This window comes from Gymnogyps californianus, chromosome Z, assembly GCF_018139145.2.
Source record: "Gymnogyps californianus isolate 813 chromosome Z, ASM1813914v2, whole genome shotgun sequence".
NCBI classification, from domain to species: Eukaryota; Metazoa; Chordata; class Aves; order Accipitriformes; family Cathartidae; genus Gymnogyps; species Gymnogyps californianus.
This window is the reverse complement of record NC_059500.1, coordinates 64487557-64508194: the sequence shown is the minus strand read 5'-3', so window position 1 is coordinate 64508194 and position 20638 is coordinate 64487557. Positions and strand designations below refer to the sequence as shown.

The following is a 20638-nucleotide window of genomic DNA, read 5'->3' as shown; positions in this document are numbered from 1 at the left end:
TTGGCCTTCTGCCTGATTCTTTGGTTGAGGTTGATTGTATATTGGGCACACTGGGTCTTTATTATAAGGTCAAGTGTTTTGTACATCTTCATGGAGTGACACAAAGATGTGTAACAGTAAGGAACTAAGTATGTTTCCATATTTTTCTTTGATATTTGCTTAATTAACAATCTGAGTGTGTAACATACATAAGTATCTTGCATTCTACTCCTAGAACAAATGAAAGTCAGCACATTTCAAGTGCCTGCCAAAATACATTTTTAACTTTTGGTCTTGTACTTCATTCCATGATCCAAGTTTGTGCAGTAAATAATTTAAAATTCATTATACATTTTTCATATTTAAATGAGTTCTAAAACTTGTATTTAAATATGGATGGTTAGTATTTGGTGGGAGTTAAAATGCTTCCAATTTCATTTCTTATACCTCAGCATTTTCCACACATTTTTGTTTCATTGTATTTATTCAATGCTTTCATATACTGATGTAGACAGTCCCTGAATATAGAATGAGCCATCTCTCTACAGTTATCTCACAGTCTGCAGTCTGATCTACACCAAACAGAACCTTAAATTACATGTAGTATTCAGAATACTAAATTTGGATGAAAGTGCTAAATGTGTTTTTTCTTCTCTCTTCATCAAACTACCCAGACGTACCTCAGTCATTCAAAACCAGTAATTCTTAGCTTGTTCTTAAATTTCAACTGTTGTCTAAATTCCACGAGTTACCCTTTGCTCATATCATAGTTCATTGAAAGGACTTTTAAAAACACGTGTGAGCATCTGTGACAAAAATCTTTGCCTACTTTTCCAAGCTTGCTTAACAAAAGAGAACTGTTCATATGGATATATCTTCCCCTCCACCCCCCCCCATTAATTTCCAACATAAATATCATCATAACCTCCTATAGCATTTTCCAAAATAGGCATGTTCTGCTCAGCCTACCTAGTTTCAGAAGCTGATTCTGTTAAATATCCATCACTTTAATGCTCTCACCCTCCTCTGTGTTCTATATACTTCTGAAGATCCAGGTATGGTTTGGGTTCAGAAGATCAAACAACATGTTTTACAACCAAAAAATGCTATAAATATTGCTTCACAAATTTGCCATTCTGGCAATCTTCTGTCTTTCCTCTTGTTCTTCATGACAGACAATGACTATGTTTATGCTAGGATTTCTTCATCAGTTAGGGAATACATACGCTTTTATCAGTGTAGTTTAATTATTCCCCACACAAGCAAAACAACCTGTATTAGTAGAAGCAATGTTTTGCTGGTATAAACTCTGTGTATACCAGGAGAACCAGCTGATATAGTTAGGCTGTGCATGGCAGAAACCTCTTCACAAACCAAATTCACATGCCAGCAGGCTTGCAAATTAATTCCTTTAAACTAATCCTTGCATGCTAAGAATGTCCTGTTGACTTTGCCAAACTGCTTGAATGCTTGTGACACGTAAACTAAAGTGCGTTAAAAGAGGAGAGCTCTTGATTTGAATTCAGTGTGAGGTTTGCCACTAATGTCAGTAAGGTAAGGACACCCTCTCAGCTGTTTGCTGGGTCAAAGCCTTGCTTTTCATGAAGTGGAAATGGCATTATACCTTCCTTTATGGAACAATTAGAGATATAAATCAAACCCATTTCCCATTACTACTGTAAAGTAATTGCCCCAATGACTATCACAGCTTTTCCTGTGGTTACTAAAATTGATGTGGTTATTGTCACCGGAAGGAAACAGAAGGACCATATATGAAGCAACACAAACAGGAACCTATTAGGAGGACCGATACGGATAAATTTATAATCTCCTGCTACTTACTGTGTTTCTCTTTTGATACCCACGGTATATAATGTATTGCAAAGCCAGAAGATGCTCAGAATAGCTGTGCAGTGTGGAGGCTTTAGCCATAACTCACTCAAATGAATTGAAAGGTCATTTCAGATCATTAATATAGCCTTAAGTGTGTGCGGTCAAGGTGGCCTGGAGATGCTTTATTGACTCTATACCCTTTGTTTTCACGTTGCTTTGGGTTCACGTCTTCTCTTGTTTTCCTAGATACTGTTACCCATCATATTTTAGGATTGTATATGTTGCTTTGGGACTTGTATATGATCCCTTTGGTCAGAGCTTTCTTGGTATCACATGTGTCTGAATCACACAGCATAGTGAGTTCTGGAGTGCCGAGATGTTTTTGGTGACTTCCTGATTGAACAAACCTGTTAGCTTCTAGCTACTACTGCAGCATATGTCTGGTATGGGTTAAATCGATCAATACATAGGTTATAAATTGCTATTTTGAAAAAGATGTTGATAATGAAACTTGAGAGCGTGGGCAGTTTTGGTACCGTGGTCCTGGTGACTGCACGTAGGCGCACTGGACTCAGCTCCTTGGCTAGCGCCGTGGTTCACAGTCGGGCCAGGTGGCAGAGCACTGCCCTGCCTTTCCTGTTCGTGGCTTCGGGCTTGGCAACAGACTGTGAAAATAACCGAGGGGCACGGGGTGTGCTCCGTCACCCTGCCTGGGAAGCCTCGCTTCTGCAGCACGGGTCAAGGTAAATAAAAGGAGAATCAATTTCAAGGATGAGGCCGAGAAAGGAGATTGCAGCGCAGTCAAGATTGTGATGGGAACCTAGAAAAACACCGTTGCCGTTAGAAATTGGAACCGGGGTTGACTACTCAGAGTTGAGCTGAAGGTAAATGTGACCATAGCAGTTTTGGAGTTTCTGTCAGTTTTTTAAAGATGAAACTCTCATGTATCTTTCTACTTTCTGATTTTCTCAGTTGTTGATTTTGAGTAATTTTTCTAGTAATTGTTGCTTTCTAGTAATTTTATCAAAGGATGAAAATGGGTTATTTTGACAGCATATATGTGCCTGCAAAATACATTAAAAAATCCTACTGTTTGTCAGGACTTTTGAGACATTTTTGTAAAAAATTGGTGCATAATTTCAGTTCCTGCAATCATTTAAATCTCACAGAGGAAACTGCCATTGCAAGAAAATCCAGAATCAAATGCAGGCTCTAAAAACACTTGCCAGTACCCTTTCTAATTATATTTAAACATAATTTCATATATTTTTTTTTAACCTATATTTAATTTTTCAGCTAATTAGTTGCAAGTTGACTTGCGTTGGGAATGAGACTTCAAAATTGCAAAACGTTAATTCAGACTTGGTTCCCAGGCTGCAAAAGGCCATCATGTTTCTCTCAAAAAGGCACGCGCCGCATGACCGCATGTGCGTTAAGCGTATTTCCACTCGTATGCTTGTAAATTGAAGCTACTTCTGCCGGTTCAGTGAAGATCCTGATTTTTTTTTGCTGTTGTTTGTTTAAATGGCGGCGGTTGGCTCTTTCACTCGCCTCGGGCCCCCCCGGCGCCGCGATCTAACCCGCCGCCTGCGCGAGCTGCGCGCAGCCTTGCTGAGGTGCGGGAGACCTCGGGTCCCCGCAGCGGCCGGGACCTGCGCGTCCAGGTGCCCGCTGCACCCCCGCCGCCCACGCGCCTCGTCACGGGGGTAGCGGGGCCCTCTCCGACACTGACCAGGCTGCGCCCGGGGCCGCCGGGGCCGGAGCCGCGCTCGCCGACCGTTCCCGCCCACGTGCGCGGCGCACGGACCTTCCAGCGGCCAGCCGCGGCCCCGCGGCGCCCGCCCGCGCTGGTTCGACCGGCCCGCAGCCCGAGCCCGCGTCTCGGTTTCGGTGGCGCGTTTCGGCACCTCAGCGTAGCCGGTAGGGGTGGCGCCGCGCGGGCTGCGGGGCTGCGCCGCTGCACGGTTAATTACGGCGGCGCGGCGGCGCCGGGGACTCCCGCGGGCGGGGTCCGCGCTGGGGATTCCCCCGCCGCCCGCGCGGAACGTTCGGGATTGTTCCGTGACGTCACGGCAGGGGGGCTCCCGCCGGCGGGGCGGGGGCGGCGCCGCACCCTCGGCGGCGGCCGGGAAGCCCCGCCCCCGGCTCCCGCGGGGTCGCGCGGCGGCTCTCGCGAGGCTTGTGCGCGCAGAGCATTGCGGCTCGGAGCGGCGCCATTTTGGGAGCGAGGCGAGCGGGGTGTGTGTGTGTGTGTGCGCGCGTGTGTCTGTGTGTGTGCGTGCGTGCGCGCGCGGAGGGTGTGCGCGTGCGGCGCTCTCGCGCCCCTGGCCCCCGCGGCTCTCGGGGGGCGGGCGGGGGGGGGCGGCCGCCGCCAGCCCCGGGGCACCCCCCCAGGGGCGGTCTGGCGGCGGCGGGCCGGGGGCGTCGGGGGCCGGGGGAGGAGGCGCGGAGAGGCCGGGGCGGGTACTGGCGTGCGGGGCGCCGGGCCGCCCCGTTCCCTCCCCCGCCGCGCGGCCAGGCCCGCCCTCGGGGAGGGCAGGAGGAGCCGCCCCCGGGCCCCGGCGGGGCGGCCGGCGGCGGCGGCGGCGGCGGCTGCTGCTGCTGCGCGGGGGCGGTGCGGCCCCCCCCCGGGAAGGCAGGGCGAGCGCCCAGCGCGGGCTGGCGGAGCCCTTCCCGCTGCGGCGCCGCGACAAAAGGCCGGTCGTGGCCGGGGAGCTGGGGGTCTGCCCCCGCGCTTGGCAGGCGGGCGGCCCCGAAGCGGCGAGGCTTCCCCGGGGCGCGCTGGGGCTTCCCCAGGCGGCTCCCGCCGCTCCCCCGGGCTCGTTCTGTGCTTCCATTCCGTGTCCCTGGCCCAGGTCAGCGCCTCCCTCCCGGGTGCTTTCTGCAGACCTGTTCATCTTTCCCAATAAAATGAGAAATACCCCCTTCTTTCCTTTTTTTTTTTTCCCCCCCTTCTTTCCTTTTTTCCTTCCGTGCTCTCGGGAATGAGAGGCAGGAGAACGTTTTCGCTGATGGGCTGTGTTCTCCGATAAACATGCCTGCTGTTTTCTCCGGGATGTGAGTGAAGGTTTAACCGAGGCTTCTGTACTCGGGTTCGGCTCCCTGATTGCATGTGTGTTTGCTTTTTAAGATTGAGGCTTATGTGTTTGTCTAACGCCAGTTCAGGTTTCAAAAGGGAAAACTGATTGTTCTGGTTCTTTTTACCATAGGCAGTTTGGATTACAGAGGGAGTCCTGGATGTTTGCAGCCTTTTGCTTCAGCTGGTAGGGAGGAAAAAAGGTGGAAACCGACCTGCAGCAGTTGCTTCTTGTGAAAGGGGAGAAATATCAGACACTGTTCCGGGATTATTTATCCAAGTGCTTCGTCCTGAAAAGGCTTCTGAAACAATCAGGCATCTGAGAAGTGAATTGGAAGTTTGAAGTCGTGAGCTTTTTCTTTCTAGCAGTGCCGAGCACGTCACCCTTGGACGCTCTTGTCCAGATGGCATGGATACATGGCTAAATTGATCACGTTCTGAATACTTCAGCTGCCAAAATAAAGTGCTTTCTTGCTTTTTAGATACTTTTTTTTCTTCTAGGCAACGTTCTGTCTGAGTCATAGGCATAACCAGTTTTGTTAACTGGCTCCAGCTTAAATGCAGCCTGAGTCACTGTGTAGACATTGCTGAAAAGTTTCATGGCAGATATTTTTCCCCTTGTCTTATTTTTTAGATTTTCTGACATAGCCTTCTGTCATTTTACAATGAGACCTGTTTTCTAAATGAAGAATCTAACAGACGTTTGTTTATCATTTTTTCTTTTATTTAATATTTTTGTTGAAAAATGTTGTTGCCAATAAGCAGTATGGAGATATCCAGATAGCTGTTGTTTACAAATGCCTCTGTTACCTGAAGCTAGGAAATGTTGCACAGTTCAGATGTGAAATTTGGATTTTTGGCTTCACAGTTTGTGCTGTAAAAAGTGTATGTATTTCACCTGGATCTGATGCTTCTTAGAGTGATATGTCCATGGAATAGACGAGAGAAGAAGCTGTCATAGGAAGAAAAAAAAGCTTTTTAAGACAGAGTTGGCAAACTTTGGAAATAGCCTTGCAGAATCTGTAAGCAAGAAGGATGGGTAGCTGATTTCTGTGAGGTCAAATCTATGTCAAACAGCTACGAATGTAGTATCAACAAGAACTCGGGATATTATCTCAAGGAAAACAAACTGGAAAAATATAAATCACGCAGTACTAACACCTTGTGCAGTCCTCTTGGATTAGGTAAGTGACGTAGTGTTCATAAATGAATTTACACTTGAATATACATTTTATCAGTAGAACGGTTAAACCAGTAACGTTTACTGCCTAGAGGCTGTTGGTTTTTTTGAGAACGTTGAAATTAGCTTGCAGAATCTAATTTGTACTTGCTGTTTTTAATAATTAATGGAATAATTCTTTAAGAATTTCAAGCATACATGTACAAGGAGAAATGTGTAGGTACGAGTGTCATTTTTCTGGGAGATTAAAAAATAGGTACATCTAGACTGAATCCGTAGGTAGCTTAGCCTTCCCGTTAATATCGTAATCTCAACAATGAGCTATTATACTTATTGAACAAGTCTGCTGGATGGCTTGCCCATCTCAATCTTTCCATTTGTATTAGATGTTTTTGCAGCATGAAGGTACTAATAATGTAGAGGTTTGGGTTGTGGTTTTTTTTTTTTTTTTTAAATTTCCTTCCACTATTCTTTGTCACTTACGGAAGCCAGATACTTTTTGCCAAAAATTAGTTTACTGCCTATGCAAACTAGCTTTTTAATGTGTTGATATTTTAAGGTTGGGTTCAGAGTAATTTCCTGTTCTGTAATGGAAATGAATGAGTCTGACTAGTCTGCAAGTGTAACATTACAAAAAACCTCCACCTTTTTGGAAGGATTCAAAACAAAATCTAGTGGTGAACTAACTAATTTTACATGTTATTTTTAGATGTATTGCTGTCCCCTTCCTCCCATAGTGGTTAAATGTTTCTGAAGATAGATATATGTTGAAATTAATATGTTTACAATAATTTTTTGTAGGTTTGTATTCAGCTGAATTGCTACTGCCTCAAAGAAAATTAAGATGGACAGAACAACTTAATTCAAAAGTCAGTGGTAATTTTACTTAAGTTCTCTCCCCCCTACTCCACCTTGATTATTCATAAAGCTTTAAATAATTAAAGCATTATTGGGTAGACTGTAAACTGAGTATCTGGTAAAGGTGACAAATTTACCTTAGTCGCCACCTTTTAAAAAATTTTTCAGAGCTTCTGCAATACTGAAGTATTAGTAGTAGCGAGCTAATGGAAAAAAAAAATGGTTTTCTCTAAGGGCAATGCAAAGATGTTTGGGAAAATGGCTTGTGTTAAAGCCTTGGGGGAAAAAATAAAGTTAAGCATGTGAAACTGTATCTAAAGATTACTACAGTGTTTTTTCCCCCTGTAACTCGTTATTTTGACCACAAATGAAAGACTTCTGTCTAAATAAGTTTTTTAAATTGTCAGGCTCACTGAAATAGTTCTATTCTGTGTGTTGTCTTGTCAATATCTAAAAGTTGATCTAGCTTGAGTATTTTGCTTTCTTTGCATGGCCTTGCTGTTTTGTTATTTTAACTTTTATTTCAGTGGTGGTGTTTTGAAAACATGGAAACTGTGGAACATACATAGGAGGCTGTTTCTGTAATGTCTTGTGGCTGTGGCTTGTGGCTCTTCTACATCAAGCCTCAGTGTGGCTGGGGATTGACTGAATGAACTGAGCCACATGTGAAGGAACTAAACCAACAGAGAAGAATGATCTTCCTCATTCCTTTAGTTGGATTAATCTGTGTTTTGTTTGAAAGCCTTTGGTAAATGGAAAGAGTTCAGGCATGGGTGGCCATTTCATTAATTTTTGTCTATTGTATGGTCGTAAGCAACAGTAATACAAGTACTTGCTTCTTAACTCAGAAAAAGTCATGTGTGTCTCTTTTCAAGCTATTAACTTTCAGTGCTGTAAGATACTTTTACCTCTTGACAAGAGGCTCTCACTGAAATCAAGGAGCTGCATCCCCCACTTACTATTTTGAGTGACATCTTTATCTGGACTCTTTCCCTTCTGGATGTTTTGAAGAGTTTGCTTTTGAGCTTCATTAAATTAACTCTGTCTTTATATCTCTCTGTTTACTGGTAGGATAATTCTTTTTTTTCTTTTCACCGTGTTTGCACCTGGGAAGTGCATTTGTTCTTATTTATATGCATACGTACTTGACAAGGATTCAGGCACGTTTTACAGCTGTGCCCTTGTACCCTAAGCAAAATTCATACATGGGTGAGGCCCATAGAGGAGAAAATGCCTAGCATGCTGGTCCACTTTAATTCCTTCTTTAGGTTTTTGTTTGTATAGTGCTGACAGTCTGTTAAGTGGTTTGCAGACAACTATGAAGATAAGGTCCTTGCCCCCAAGAGCTTACTTTAAGCCTTGATGTAAACATAGCTTTTGTACTGGAATAGCTGCCAGCAGCTTGGCTCTTTTACTGATGTGTTTATTCTGGTAAAATCTTAAAATGGGTACATTTGTATTGAGAAGTTATCTTGAATGGTGTAGGCTGCTCTGCTGTGTGAAAAAACTGTTGGTGGAACCTTTTAAGCGTAAGCAGAATTTAAACTTGCAGCAAAGCTTAAGTGGAATTACATCTGTAAAATGATACAGGGAAATAGTGTAGATACTTAGCTTTGTTAGTACTTCACAAGTTAATGTACTTTATGCTCCTTTTTTTTCCTCCATTCTAATGAAATTCTTCTGTTTAAAATGTGTGGATAGAACAGTGTGACAGTGATAGTTCATCAGTAACTTGTGGGGAAGTTGCTTTTATTTATTTTTTAGTACTAGGAGTAAATTCTGTCCTGCAAGGAGAACTATTTGCAGACCTTATTATAAACGAACTTGAATGAGACTTGGCATGCTTTTTGTTTTGGTTTTTGTTACTGTGTGTGTTTGAGCAGTAGTATTACACAGTAACTGATGATAATGCCCTATGTGGTGCTATCAACTCTTCCACAATCACCTCCTTTCATATTTTGGGTAAACATAGTCAGGGAAACAGCTGAAATACATAGAATTGTTTTTTTGCTTTATGTGCTCAGAATATGTCAAAACCGCTACCTTTTTCAGCTGCTTTTTCTTCAGATCCTTGTGAAGACTCCGAAGTGCAGAATTCCTGGTGGTTTTGTTACATAATGTATGCTGAATGGGCTGGTGATGTTATTGCACTAACACTTCAGCTTTTGGACTTTGAACCCTGCAAAGGGCAAGAGATTAGCGTTTATCTAGCTTTCCGCTAAATGGTACTGCAAGTGTGTGGGGTTTCAAGCAGAAAGAACCTGTTTGTAGTTTACCTTCAAATATGAAGTTATTCTGTGTTACAAAATAGTTTGCTTTTTTAATTTACATTTTGGTACAGTGCAAGAAGGAAAAACTTTTTTTGAAAGAAGTGATGATTAAGTTATTTGAAGCTCTCTCATTAATTTTGGCTGTTCTAAAACATTTCCTAAAAGATGTTTTGATTGTTGTGACATTAATATTTAATTCATGTAAACCCTGTTGCTTGTGAACCATATCTATATATAGAAAGGGAACCATACAATAAAGAACAGTGGTTGGGATTTTTAGAACACCAGTGTCTGCCCCCCCGCTGATCGTTATGCAAAACAAAGTGTGCTTTAGTTGATTCATCCTCACGTTAGGAACTTGAGCCCTAAGTAGAAATGAAAGTGGGTTTTCCTTAGTTTTTTTTGTCTGTGTTTTGCTAAGTCACTGTAAAGCTAGGTTTTAGGGCTGTGGCTATACTAGAGAATGTGTTGGCTTTAAATGGTTAAAAAATTGACTGTTACAGTTTGACTCCATACACTTCTCACACCTAGGTATGTCATAAGACTTCTGGAACTGTTCAGATTTGACAGAGGACCTTGCTTCTTCCTCAGTGTTCTGCAGGAAGCCTTAGTTCTCATACTTCTTTTTAAAAGATAAGGCAAGAAGGTAAATTAAAAAAACGTATGGATATTTTCTTTTATTCTTCCTTATTGTCCAGTGCTAGAATGCTCATCAGAACAGTTCTGTTTTGGATGGTGGGGACAGTAAGACTAAAACCAGAGATTTTACTTCCTCTGCAGTAGCACAGTTGAGAAAGTAGAGGCTTCAGCTGAATTGTTCAGAACCTCTTAATGTCTGGTGAACCAGCGGGACAGAAGACCTTTAAAGGTTCAGCTCCCTTTCCTTTTATTGGAGGTGTGAGTCTTTGACAATAAATTTTAGAGAACCAAAGAACTTGAGAGAGTTACCATACCCAAACTTAACCTTGTTTGTAAATTACATGTCTGTAAACTGTCTTCTATACTGAAATGTAGCAGGAGGGGCGACATGCACACTTTCCCTTCAAAGTGTTAAAAGGTTGGTTCTAAAGATTTAAGCTTATTCTGTTGTTGTGACTGTGCATTTACATGGAGAGAAAAGAAAGGAAATAAATAATCTTTAGTTGAAGTAGTTGTCATGCTTTTGCAGCAATTTGTGATCAGTAGAAATGCTTCCATTTTCAAAAACTCCATCAAGCTCGTGTTAGGGTTTGAATATTATTTTCTGTTTTATTAACATGCACATTTTGGATAGCAAAATAACCTGAAATTAGCTTGTTTTGCTTTGTTCAAACTAAATCACAGAGTGAGGAAGATCTCTAATAAGCTGTGTCTTTAAAAGAGGAATGAAAATTGAGATGTATAGGGTTTAAACAAAAGTATTTTTTAAAGCTTACACTTACCAACTTTACTTCAAATTAGCGCTACTCTTGAGTAGAGATAACAGGGAAGGATCTGTTATCACAAGAATTTTTTTGTTTAAAAGAGAATGTGTCTTGTGGCAGAAGGAAAAACTTTTGGTGGAGTGGGTTATTTTAAAGGCCTGCTTAGTTTGAGAAAAATCCTGAATGTTTCTGTTGGTGAAGAAGAGAGACTCTGTAGTCTGATGGCTAGGACCTGTGCATGTAGGTTCTTTGCCTAATTCAGAGCAAAACTGTAGTTTTTCTATGGCTGATGCTAAATAGGTGAAATAAACATTTGAAGCTGGCCCAAGATGGGAGAACAGAAGGGTCAATTTATTCTGTAGCTTGGTTATTCCAGAGTTGCTCTGTTTTAGTGCGAACTTTGCCTGCTGCTGCTGCTTCTTCAGAAGGAAAAATTGACCTTCGCAAATAGGTTTCTCTTTTTGTTGTCATGAAATGCAGTACAGTTGGTGTTTGGCATATCTCTGATAGTAAACATTCAGTTTTAATTCCCTCCTAGAAAATTGTGTGTCTCCTTTCCCTTCTTGTTAGATGGTCACTCTTTTCTAAGATGTCATACAGACTTGCTTATTGGACCCCTCTGAAATTCATATATACGCTTTGTTTGTCTTCCTGACTTAATAAGGATGTGATGTACTTGCTGTAGCTTATTACCAACGAAGCAAAGCAGTAGCAACAAACTGGAGACACTGAATAATAAGTAACCTTTTATTTTTTCTGCTGTCATAACAACACTGTAGTATACTTTAATTCTGATGGCTTACAACCTTCTTTTACCCCATTTATAAATATTATACTAAAAATTATGGTGACAAGGTGAGGGTGGGTTGTCAAACAAGTGTGTAGCTGAGGGGTGGAGTTAAGGTTCCCACATGTAGTTTGTGGTGTGCTGTACTTATGGTAATAATAATCTATGAAGCATTAGGTAAAAGATCATAGGTATACGCCACTTAGATATGCGTACATGCTAATGTTAGACTTTCCTGAAAACTGTGAATGTGCATGTATCCATGTGCTTTTAACATTTATTCTGTTCATGGGTTTCTTTATGCAAATCAATAGACTGAATTTCTAAACTGGTCTTCAGGGAGCATGAAGAAATTTGAATTCATATCTCCCTTCTAACTTCGGGAATTCATGGCTTGAAGCTTCCTTATTTTTTTTTTTCCCTGGTAATAACTTTGCTGCTCCACTCACAAGCTTCAGGTATTCCTAGCTATTTGAGTTTATATTGCCTCTTATTTTAATTGACTTCTGACAATCTCTGAAATACCCAGTGTCACAGAAGCTGCTTCCTGTAAAATAATATAGGCTATCCACAGAGCATGGGAAGTATAGAAGCTGAAAATGCAGAAGTATTTTTCCTTGTTTCTAGCTTCTGGTTAGATGCATTCAGCTGTCAGGGTTTTTTTTTTTCCTAATTTTTAGTATTATTTTAAAATTTATTTTCTCTATTAAATTTTGGTCAGCTCCATTTAAATTGGATGTATTTATTAATATGGTAAATCCATAAGATGGCCAAAAGCATACGATCTTTTAGTAAATTAAGTTTTTGGATTGAAGGTGTTTTGGCTATTTAACTATTATACTGACCAGCCTTTTCCTTATTATAGTGATGTCACCATTTTTATCTGTTTCTTCATGCTAGGACATTAAGAAAAAGCAAAGCTTTTTTTATTTATTTTGGTAGTTCAGACAAATAGTGTTACCAAATGTATCTCGCCAACAGTAATGAAACCTGTCTTAAATACCGAAGACAGCTTTCTGGCCTAGGGAAATATTTTTATTTTGTACACTTAAAGAGATCTCCCTGAAGTTGGATCTCTTCAATACCAGTGGGACTGTCTTTCCTCTGCCAGCGAAATACTGGTTAGACAAGTTAAACAACATGCCCTCAAAATTGGGTGGGGACGGTCTCTGATCTCATGTCCTTGTCATCTTAAAGTTCTGCTGTGCTTTTTTCTCCACCCTCAGTGGAGAAAGGATCAGGTTAGGGAACACTTGCACATAAATCCATGGGGCTTGAGACGATGCTCCCATGAGTGCAGAGGGAGTCCATTGCAAGGCCATTCCTTATTATCTTTGAGAGGTTTCACGGTCATTGGGAGAGGCTCTTGAGTACTAGAACAGAGCAAATGTCAATCCTGTCATCAAGAAGGGTAAGAAGGAGGATCCAGGGAACTGCAGGCCAATCAGCCTCACTTCAGTCCATGGGAAGGTGGTACAGCAACTAATCCTGGAAACTGTCTACAAACACATGAAGGACAGGAAGGTGAGTGGGAGCAGTCAGAATGGCTTTATGAAGGGGAAATCGTGCTTAACCAAGCTAATAGCCCTCTACAATGAGGTGACTAGCTCGATAGATGAATGGAGAGCAATGAATGGTGTTTATCTTGACTTCAGTAAGGCTTTTGACGTTGCCTTCCATGACATCCTCATAGAGAAGCTGACAAAGTATGCGTAGAGAAGAGAATGATGAGGTGTATCAAACACTGGCTGAATGGCCAGGCCCAGCTCGTCAGGGTTGTGATCAGTGGCATAAAGGCCATTTGGAGGAAGCTGTTATTGTTGTACCCCAGGGTTCAATACTGGAGCCCGTACTATTTAACATCTTCATTAAAGTCCTGGACAGTGGGGCAGCGTTTACCTTCAGCAAGTTTGCAGATGATACAAAATGCAGAGGAGTGGCTGATACACTAGATGTTTGTGCTGCCATTCAGATGGAGAACTGGATAGAGGGTCCTCGTGAAGTTCAGCAAAGGGAAAATGCGAAGTCCTGCCTCTGGGGAGTAGTAGCTGCATATGTCAGTACGTGCTGGGGGCTGACTAGCTGGTAAGCGGCTGCGCAGAGAAGGACCTCGGGGTCCTGTTGGACAAACAAGCCAACCATGAGCCAGCAATGCATGCTCATAACAAATAAGGCTAACAACTCCCTGGGCTACATTAGAAAGAGTGTTGCTGGCAGGTTGAGGGGAGCTCATCTTTCTCCTCTACTCAGCCCTGGTGAGGCCACATGTGGAGCGCTGTGTCCTGTTATAGGCTCCCTCGTACAAGAAAGGTATGTACGTAGTGGAGCGAGTTCAGCAAAGTATCACAAAGATGATTAAGGGACTGGAGCATCTTTCCTATGGGGAGAGGCTGATGTTCTTTTTGATCTTCTAAGGAAGTATGAGTTGGTCCTGAGTCTTTCAGAACATTCTCTGGATGTTATATTTTAATTTTTCAGAAGATACTTTCCCAATTTAAAATTAGTAAGCCATCAAACTCAGTTTTCTCATGTAAAATTCTGTGAAGGTGAAAATGATGAGGGAGGCTTCATCTTTATTAATGCTATTGATGGGGCTACAGACTGTTGCGACTAGTAGACAGTATGTCCTCAGAAGGCTGTTACAAGGTAGCAATGGTTCGTTACAAGGTGATGCTTAAAGTTCATAACCCTGTCTGTGGTAAATTGAAGAGTTGTGTTGTTGAGGCATTCCTCCTATAATCTGCAATGGAGGTGGACCTGGGAAAATAAAAGGTAGGATTACATGTTTTTACACTTGATTCTTATGAGTTGCAAAATTGTTATAGTGCTTATAGTTAAATATATTTAAAATGTGATACTAAATGCATTTGCTCTAGTTAGAGCTACTTAAACCAAATAATGAAAATAGTCTCAAAAAATCACAGCAGTTAAATGTGAATGCATATTGCCTTGTATGCCATAGTCCTTTCAGGATTCTGTACTTTAATAACCAGGCTCATTTTTTCTTATTTGACCTGTTTATAGAAAACAGAACATGGAACTAAAATTCAGAATGGTTTGATTATATCTGCTTGCTCTGCTCTCTGCCCTCACAATGTCCTAGAAGATCATTTCTTCCTCACGCATTGTGTACATGCATTGTGCTACACATTAAGCTCTTTAGTTACAATTATTAGTTTCTGATTTAGAGCATAATAGGAATTAAGAGGTTCAAATATTTGTCTTAAGTCTTAAAGTTGTTCTAGAGTCTTGTTCTTCTGATCTTCAGGACTGTGTGTCCAGCTTAAATCTACTATGGTTGGTATCTTCTTGTGATTCTTACGGTGTTTTGGATTAAGACATCTCTTTTCTTGGTGGAATTTACTGCTTCAGGTGTTTCTAACCACTGTTTAAATACATCTTAGGTCCTCATTTTGTGCGGTGAACCAAGCCAAGTAGTTTTTTTTTTACTTTTCTTGTTCCTGACCACTGAAATAGTTCATTATTGCACCAAGTAAAATTTTAAATTTCTGTGCTGTTATTCTAAGTGTGATTTTACTTGTATCTTTTTCTGTGATGATTAAAAAAAGAAAAATGTAGTAGTGCAGGGAAAATTAACTATACTGTTTCATATTTGATTTCTTCATTTGATTTGGTAAGCAGAAGATAAACTAATGATAGTTGTTTTAGTTCTATTTTTTGTTGTTTTTGCAGAGTTTTGGGAGTTGACTGTAGATGTTTTTTCTTAGCCTTTTCACAGAAGTCTTGACTCCAGATTCATGCAGTGGCTTTCTGCTTCCCTTTTCTCAGCATGTTACTTCTTTTTCTGAAACAGAGGCAATACATTAAATTTTCCCAAATGCTCTTCAGATGATGCAAATAAGTTTGTTTAAAAAGTAGTGTTTCCAGCTGCTTTAAAACTGGTGAAAAAATAGTTTCTGTCACAAAAGGACCTTACTGGCTCAACCGTAAAGAAGCCCAGCCCAACCTTTTTGGATGTGGGTTAAGCATGCTTGGTGCAGTGTTCCTATTTCAGCTGCTAATGTGGCTCAGAGTGGATGACTGAGTTGTATTTGTGTCAAATCTCTTCACTGCACATCATTTGGAACCAGCTGTTCATTATTCCTTGGCATTCACTGCCTTATTACTGAAGATGATACTTCACAAAACTATAGAATTAAATTTTATGTAATTGAATATTGGAATAATTTTTACATGTTACATATGAAACAAAATGCTTTACACACTTCTCTCAGATCCCCCACAAGAAGTAAAATTTAAGAACAGGGTTTTTTCTTTGCTGTAAACTATTCTACGATCTACAACACAGCAAAACATAGATTTTATCTAAATTTATGGGCTATGGAAGACTTTCTTTTCTGAAGTCACTATGCAGTACTTGAATCAGACACCTGAGGCTGTTGCAGAGATGAGACTGAATATTTTGACCACTCTGATTAAAGAAATTTAAATGCATTTGAGTGTTAATAGTACGAGGATAGCAGTATTTCAGTATCTTTTTCTTACCTTTCTAGAATTGTGCAGCTCTGCTTCGGTAATAGACAACCTGAGCCAAGTTGGCTTTTATGACACTTTGGTTAAAGAATGGCAGATGTATTTTGAGTTTGTGCTGCTAGGGAATGGTGACTTAAACATTCAGTGATAAATTTTGGGCCTGCTCTTGTTACCAAGAGAGTTCCTGAAAGCAGTGGAATCGTGTTTGGATCTGTGGTATTCACCTCAATAAGCTTACTTCTGATAGCTGTATTAATGCTGGGAGTACAACAGCTGTTTTATCAGTGTTAATGAACAGCAGTTGATCCATTGCGTGGTATATACGTAAGAGAAGGCTTGCTAGCAGACGAATGGGTTCTTCACATCTGTCAGTATAATTAAAGCTGTTTCTTGTAAATGATTGTATGGGTGCATACTACTGACTTTCATTCTAATCAAATACTTTTAAGTAGTTTTGGTTTTGTTTTTTTTTTTTAATTTAAAAGTAGTTCTATGTTTCTGAAAGGCAGAAGTGTTCTTCTAAAGTAAATTGCTGATCAACGTTACCTATTTGCCTTAGTAGCTCTTTGTAAAGGCAGCTCTTGTTTGAGGTCAAGCTGGAAGGAGGTATCAGGTAAGTTTCTAAAGAAGTCGCTTCAGTATTTTTATTAATGTCGTGGTTTAACCCAGTCAGCAACTAAGCACCAGGCAGCCGCTTTCCCCTCCCCCTCCCAGTGGGGTGAGGAGGAGGAAAGGGAAAAGAAAAGTAAAACTTGTGGGTTGAGATAAGAACAGTTGAATAACTAAAGTAAAATACAATACTAACAATAGTAATAATGAAATATAATAGTAATAATAGTAATGAAAAGGAATATAACAAAAAAAGGAAGGGGGGGGGGGAGAAACCAGTGATGCACAATGCAGTTGCTCACCACCTGCTGACCGGTGCCCGAGCCACGATCCGCGCCTCCCGGCCAGCTCCCCCCGATTGTATACTGGGCATGATGTTCCCTGGTATGGAATACCCCTTTGGCTAGTTCAGGTCAGCTGCCCCAGCTATGCTCCCTCCCAGCTTCTTGCACACCTGCTTGCTGGCACAGCATGGGAAACTGAAAAGTCCTTGGCTTAAGATAAGTGCTACTTAGCAACAACTAAAACATCAGAGTGTTATCAACATTATTCTCACACTAAATCCAAAACACAGCACTATACCAGCTACTAAGAAGAAAGTTAACTCTGTCCCAGCCAAAACCAGGACAATTAATAACCTCAATCATGAAATAAGAGTGTATGCTTATTAAATTTGTAGATAGTACGAATCTGAATAGAGGTTGCAAGTGCTTTGGGGGACACAGAATGCAGAAACGTCTCTGCTGGGGGTAGCTTAGGTAATGGACCTCAATAGCAGGAAAAAAGACTTAGGTCAGACCTGGTAGAAGGAACCTTTCTAGTGATGGGACGTGTTGCAGAATAACATGGTAGTCTCAGTTGTTGGTCTGACTTAAGTTGGAAAGCAAGCAAGGAACAAACTGGTGTTTGGCAACCAAGCTGATCACGAAGGGTTTAAGCGTAGTAAATCGTGCCTGTGGCAGCAGAGTGGTCTTGCTGACATCCCATTCTCACTTTGTGATCTGTTTTCAATTTACCAAAAATATCTTCCTGAGAACGAAGAGTATCCTAGAGCTATCGAATATTTGCTGGATCATGAAAACAGAGCTCATGCTTGTAATGAAAATGTTTTTGTATTAAAATACATTCTAGGACATACTTGTTGGCAACATCAGAAAGCTAACATCTGTAAGAGTATTTATGAAGCCTGATAAAACATGGAATTGGCAACTTAAAGCTGGGTAGGCTATGTACTCTAAAATACAGTTTTAAAAAAAGATGTTAATATTTATCCTTTCCTGATCTGCTGTTTGTTTCCCAATTTAATTATGGCTAGGGTGTTTGTGCCTATTAGAAGTTAGTAAGGTTTAATAATGAAAATACTCAATTTTCCCATGTCTAATTGCCAGACCAATAATATGTGCAATAAGATGAGAGAAAGTGTTTTCTTGACTTTGTGGTGTGAGGTCAATATCCTCAATAGTTACTTTTCTTGGTAGTTTTTGACTATAAACCTGTGAAATTGGTCAGGTAGTGTTCTAAAAATACATCTGTGCTTTTGTTACTGCTGTTCTATCAAAACTAGCTGGAAGAATTAGGCCTAGAAGAGTTTTTCTTTTATGGGCTTATTGAGATTTAGATATATTCTGCTGCTGACTTTGCACTCTGAGTATTGTGTAGTTTTGTCCCAGGCCTCTGTCTTTACCACTTCACTATACTCCTTTGTAGGAAAGGCCTTGACTCATCTCATGGAGCAGCACTATCAAAAACCTTTTTAGAGCTTTTAGTTGAAGAACTGAGGACATGAGGAAGACTTAAATCTGCTTCTAGAATAATTTTTGCGGGAAGAAATATACACCCAGTATCAGTGAGCTGTGGACAAAGCTCTGCTAAAAACACCTTTCCAGTCCTTTGGGTACTTGGTGATCACCAAATCTCACCTGAGCCCTTGATTTATGTGCAAGAGGTAAAGGTAGGGATGTTAGTGAGTTACGAATAAACTCTTTTCGTGGCAGTTGTATAAAAAGTAGTGTTAGGAAGCTTCACTGGTTTTCTAAAACCAGTAAGATGAATTTATTAAGAAATCACATTGTTTGTGCCTGTGTTGTCCCATACGTAATAGCTGATTCACCAATAACTCGGTAATACTTCCAGGATCCTTTGTTGTTCTTATTCAGTGTAAACCTAATCTCTCCCTTTGTTTTTAAGACTGTAAGTGCCTTGGTCTGAAGATTTATTGTTGTGCTGATCTTCCAGTATTGATAGCTGTCTTGATCCTTTCTAAAGATTTCATGATTCTCCTGCTTGGAGATGAGAACTGTATCTGAGGGAAGGAGAAGAAAATTTTTTTTCTTGCTGTAGTCTGCTCACACTTAATTTGCTGTTTCTTAATTTAACATGTCTTGTATTGGTTCATCTGTAAACGTATACCCTTTTTTGTTTCTATACCATTGCTGAACATGATTAGTCAGTAAAAGTGAACTTGGTTCCTGTTAGAAGGAGAAGCCATTTTTGTGATGGTTCTGTGACTCTAGAACTTCTTTCATTTGTGTTTTACTAGTCTGACATAATTGGATTCTTTAGAAAATTTCTCTGGAATTTTTGTTGAGGTTAATTTAGAAGAGAGTGTTGGATGACTTCAGCAGAGGAATTTATAACAAGTTATTTGGGTGAGACATACCTTTAAACTTGTCTCTATTTAATGATAGTAGATTTTGTGCATCTTACCTTACAGTATAATTCTGGAATTGGAGGTACCTAAAAACCTAAGTATGAGCTCACAGCATAAAAAAGAACCGGCAGCTCAACTAAGTGCAGTTTAATGCTTACAAATCTGTTAGACTTCCTTTTAGAAGCTGGAAAATTCTTTTCTGTCACTGGAAGTCTGCAATAGCCTGGTTCAGGCCAGAATACAACAATAATTATCAGTTATCAAGTTCAGATTCCACAGCTCCTACTAATACTCACGTTGCAGCAGCCTTAAAGTGAGGTACATCCATGCTCACTGACTAACAGATCTGCACTCGGTTGCGCAGAGATGTGGAATACATGTTTATTTGGGTCTCCCTATGAAATGCATGTGGGTGTTTATTATGTTTTCACTAGCTGAATTTCTAATAGTGTGTATATCATACTTAAAATATTTTTGAATCATTGACAAGTTTGCAGTGTCTAGCTGCAGAGCATGATTCAGATACCTTTATAATTCAGGCAGTATTTCATCCATTTCTTTCCTTTCTGTGCTATAGTTCAGCTTCAGGTAATATAGTTCACATTATCTTGCATTCTCTTGCTTATTGAGAGATGTTTTCCTACCTGTGGGGAGAGCGTGGGGTAGAAAAAGTATTCCTGGGTTTTAACCTTAAGCCATTACTTTCTCTTGCCCATTTTCAAACTACACAATTTTACTGGATTTTGACACTGTTTCTGGACATGTAGACTCTGTTTCCATTGAATCTAGAGATAATATGGGGTTTGTGGTGGCCCTGAGCATCTATTTTTTTCATAAGGAACCTTAATATGGCCTCTGAGACTAACTTTTAGGGACTAATGAAAAAAATCAGCTTCTTCTAGGAAGCTAGTGAAATAGCTCCTGAAATCCATTCTAGATAGTACCAGAAAGTATTTCAACAAGCTAATTTTGCCACAGCTTTCTGGATCAGACGTTACACAAGATGCTTCATCCCATTAGTAAGAGAAAATAAAGGGAGGAATGTTACAGTTGTATTTTCATGATACCTGTGATATATTTGATTCGTGTGACGCTTTGGTAATAAAAGCACAAATGTGATGCTGTAAACGAGATCAGGATAGTTAGGTTCTAAAGTAGATCTGTGTCAGAAAATAATACTGGAAAACAGAAGGGAAATAATGATCAAAACACCACAAGTGTAATCCTCTTGTAACATAAGCATCTGGAAAGTACTCATTTATTGTTTTTCTAATTACAGGAACTTGCTATGAGGTGCTAAAGCCTTGTTTCATTGATTCGGAGAGACTGGACCTAAATGGCGCAGCATGACTTTGCTCCAGCCTGGCTTAATTTTCCTACTCCACCATCATCAACAAAGGTATGTTCTTTGTTGTTCTTCTGAACAGGCACTCTTGTTATTAGAGAAGTCATATACCTCAATCATAGTAAAAATGCAAATCTCTTTGAGTAGGGTGATA

General features: G+C 40.6%; 1 protein-coding gene across 2 annotated transcripts in view; it reads left to right on the top strand.

The window, feature by feature from the left end:
- The first annotated feature begins 4020 nt into the window (after positions 1 to 4020).
- Positions 4021 to 20638, top strand: part of GPBP1 (GC-rich promoter binding protein 1) — a 35494-nt gene continuing 18876 nt past the window's right edge. The window contains exons 1-4 of one of the 2 annotated variants that reach the window (XM_050912974.1): positions 4021 to 4050; positions 5022 to 6072; positions 6870 to 6937; positions 20419 to 20538. In XM_050912974.1, the coding sequence (XP_050768931.1) occupies positions 20476 to 20538 (63 nt within the window). In that variant the 5' untranslated portion in view covers positions 4021 to 4050; positions 5022 to 6072; positions 6870 to 6937; positions 20419 to 20475. Of the gene's footprint in view, positions 4051 to 4605; positions 4668 to 5021; positions 6073 to 6869; positions 6938 to 20418; positions 20539 to 20638 lie in introns of those variants that run through there. The other variant, XM_050912973.1, reaches the window with a different exon arrangement.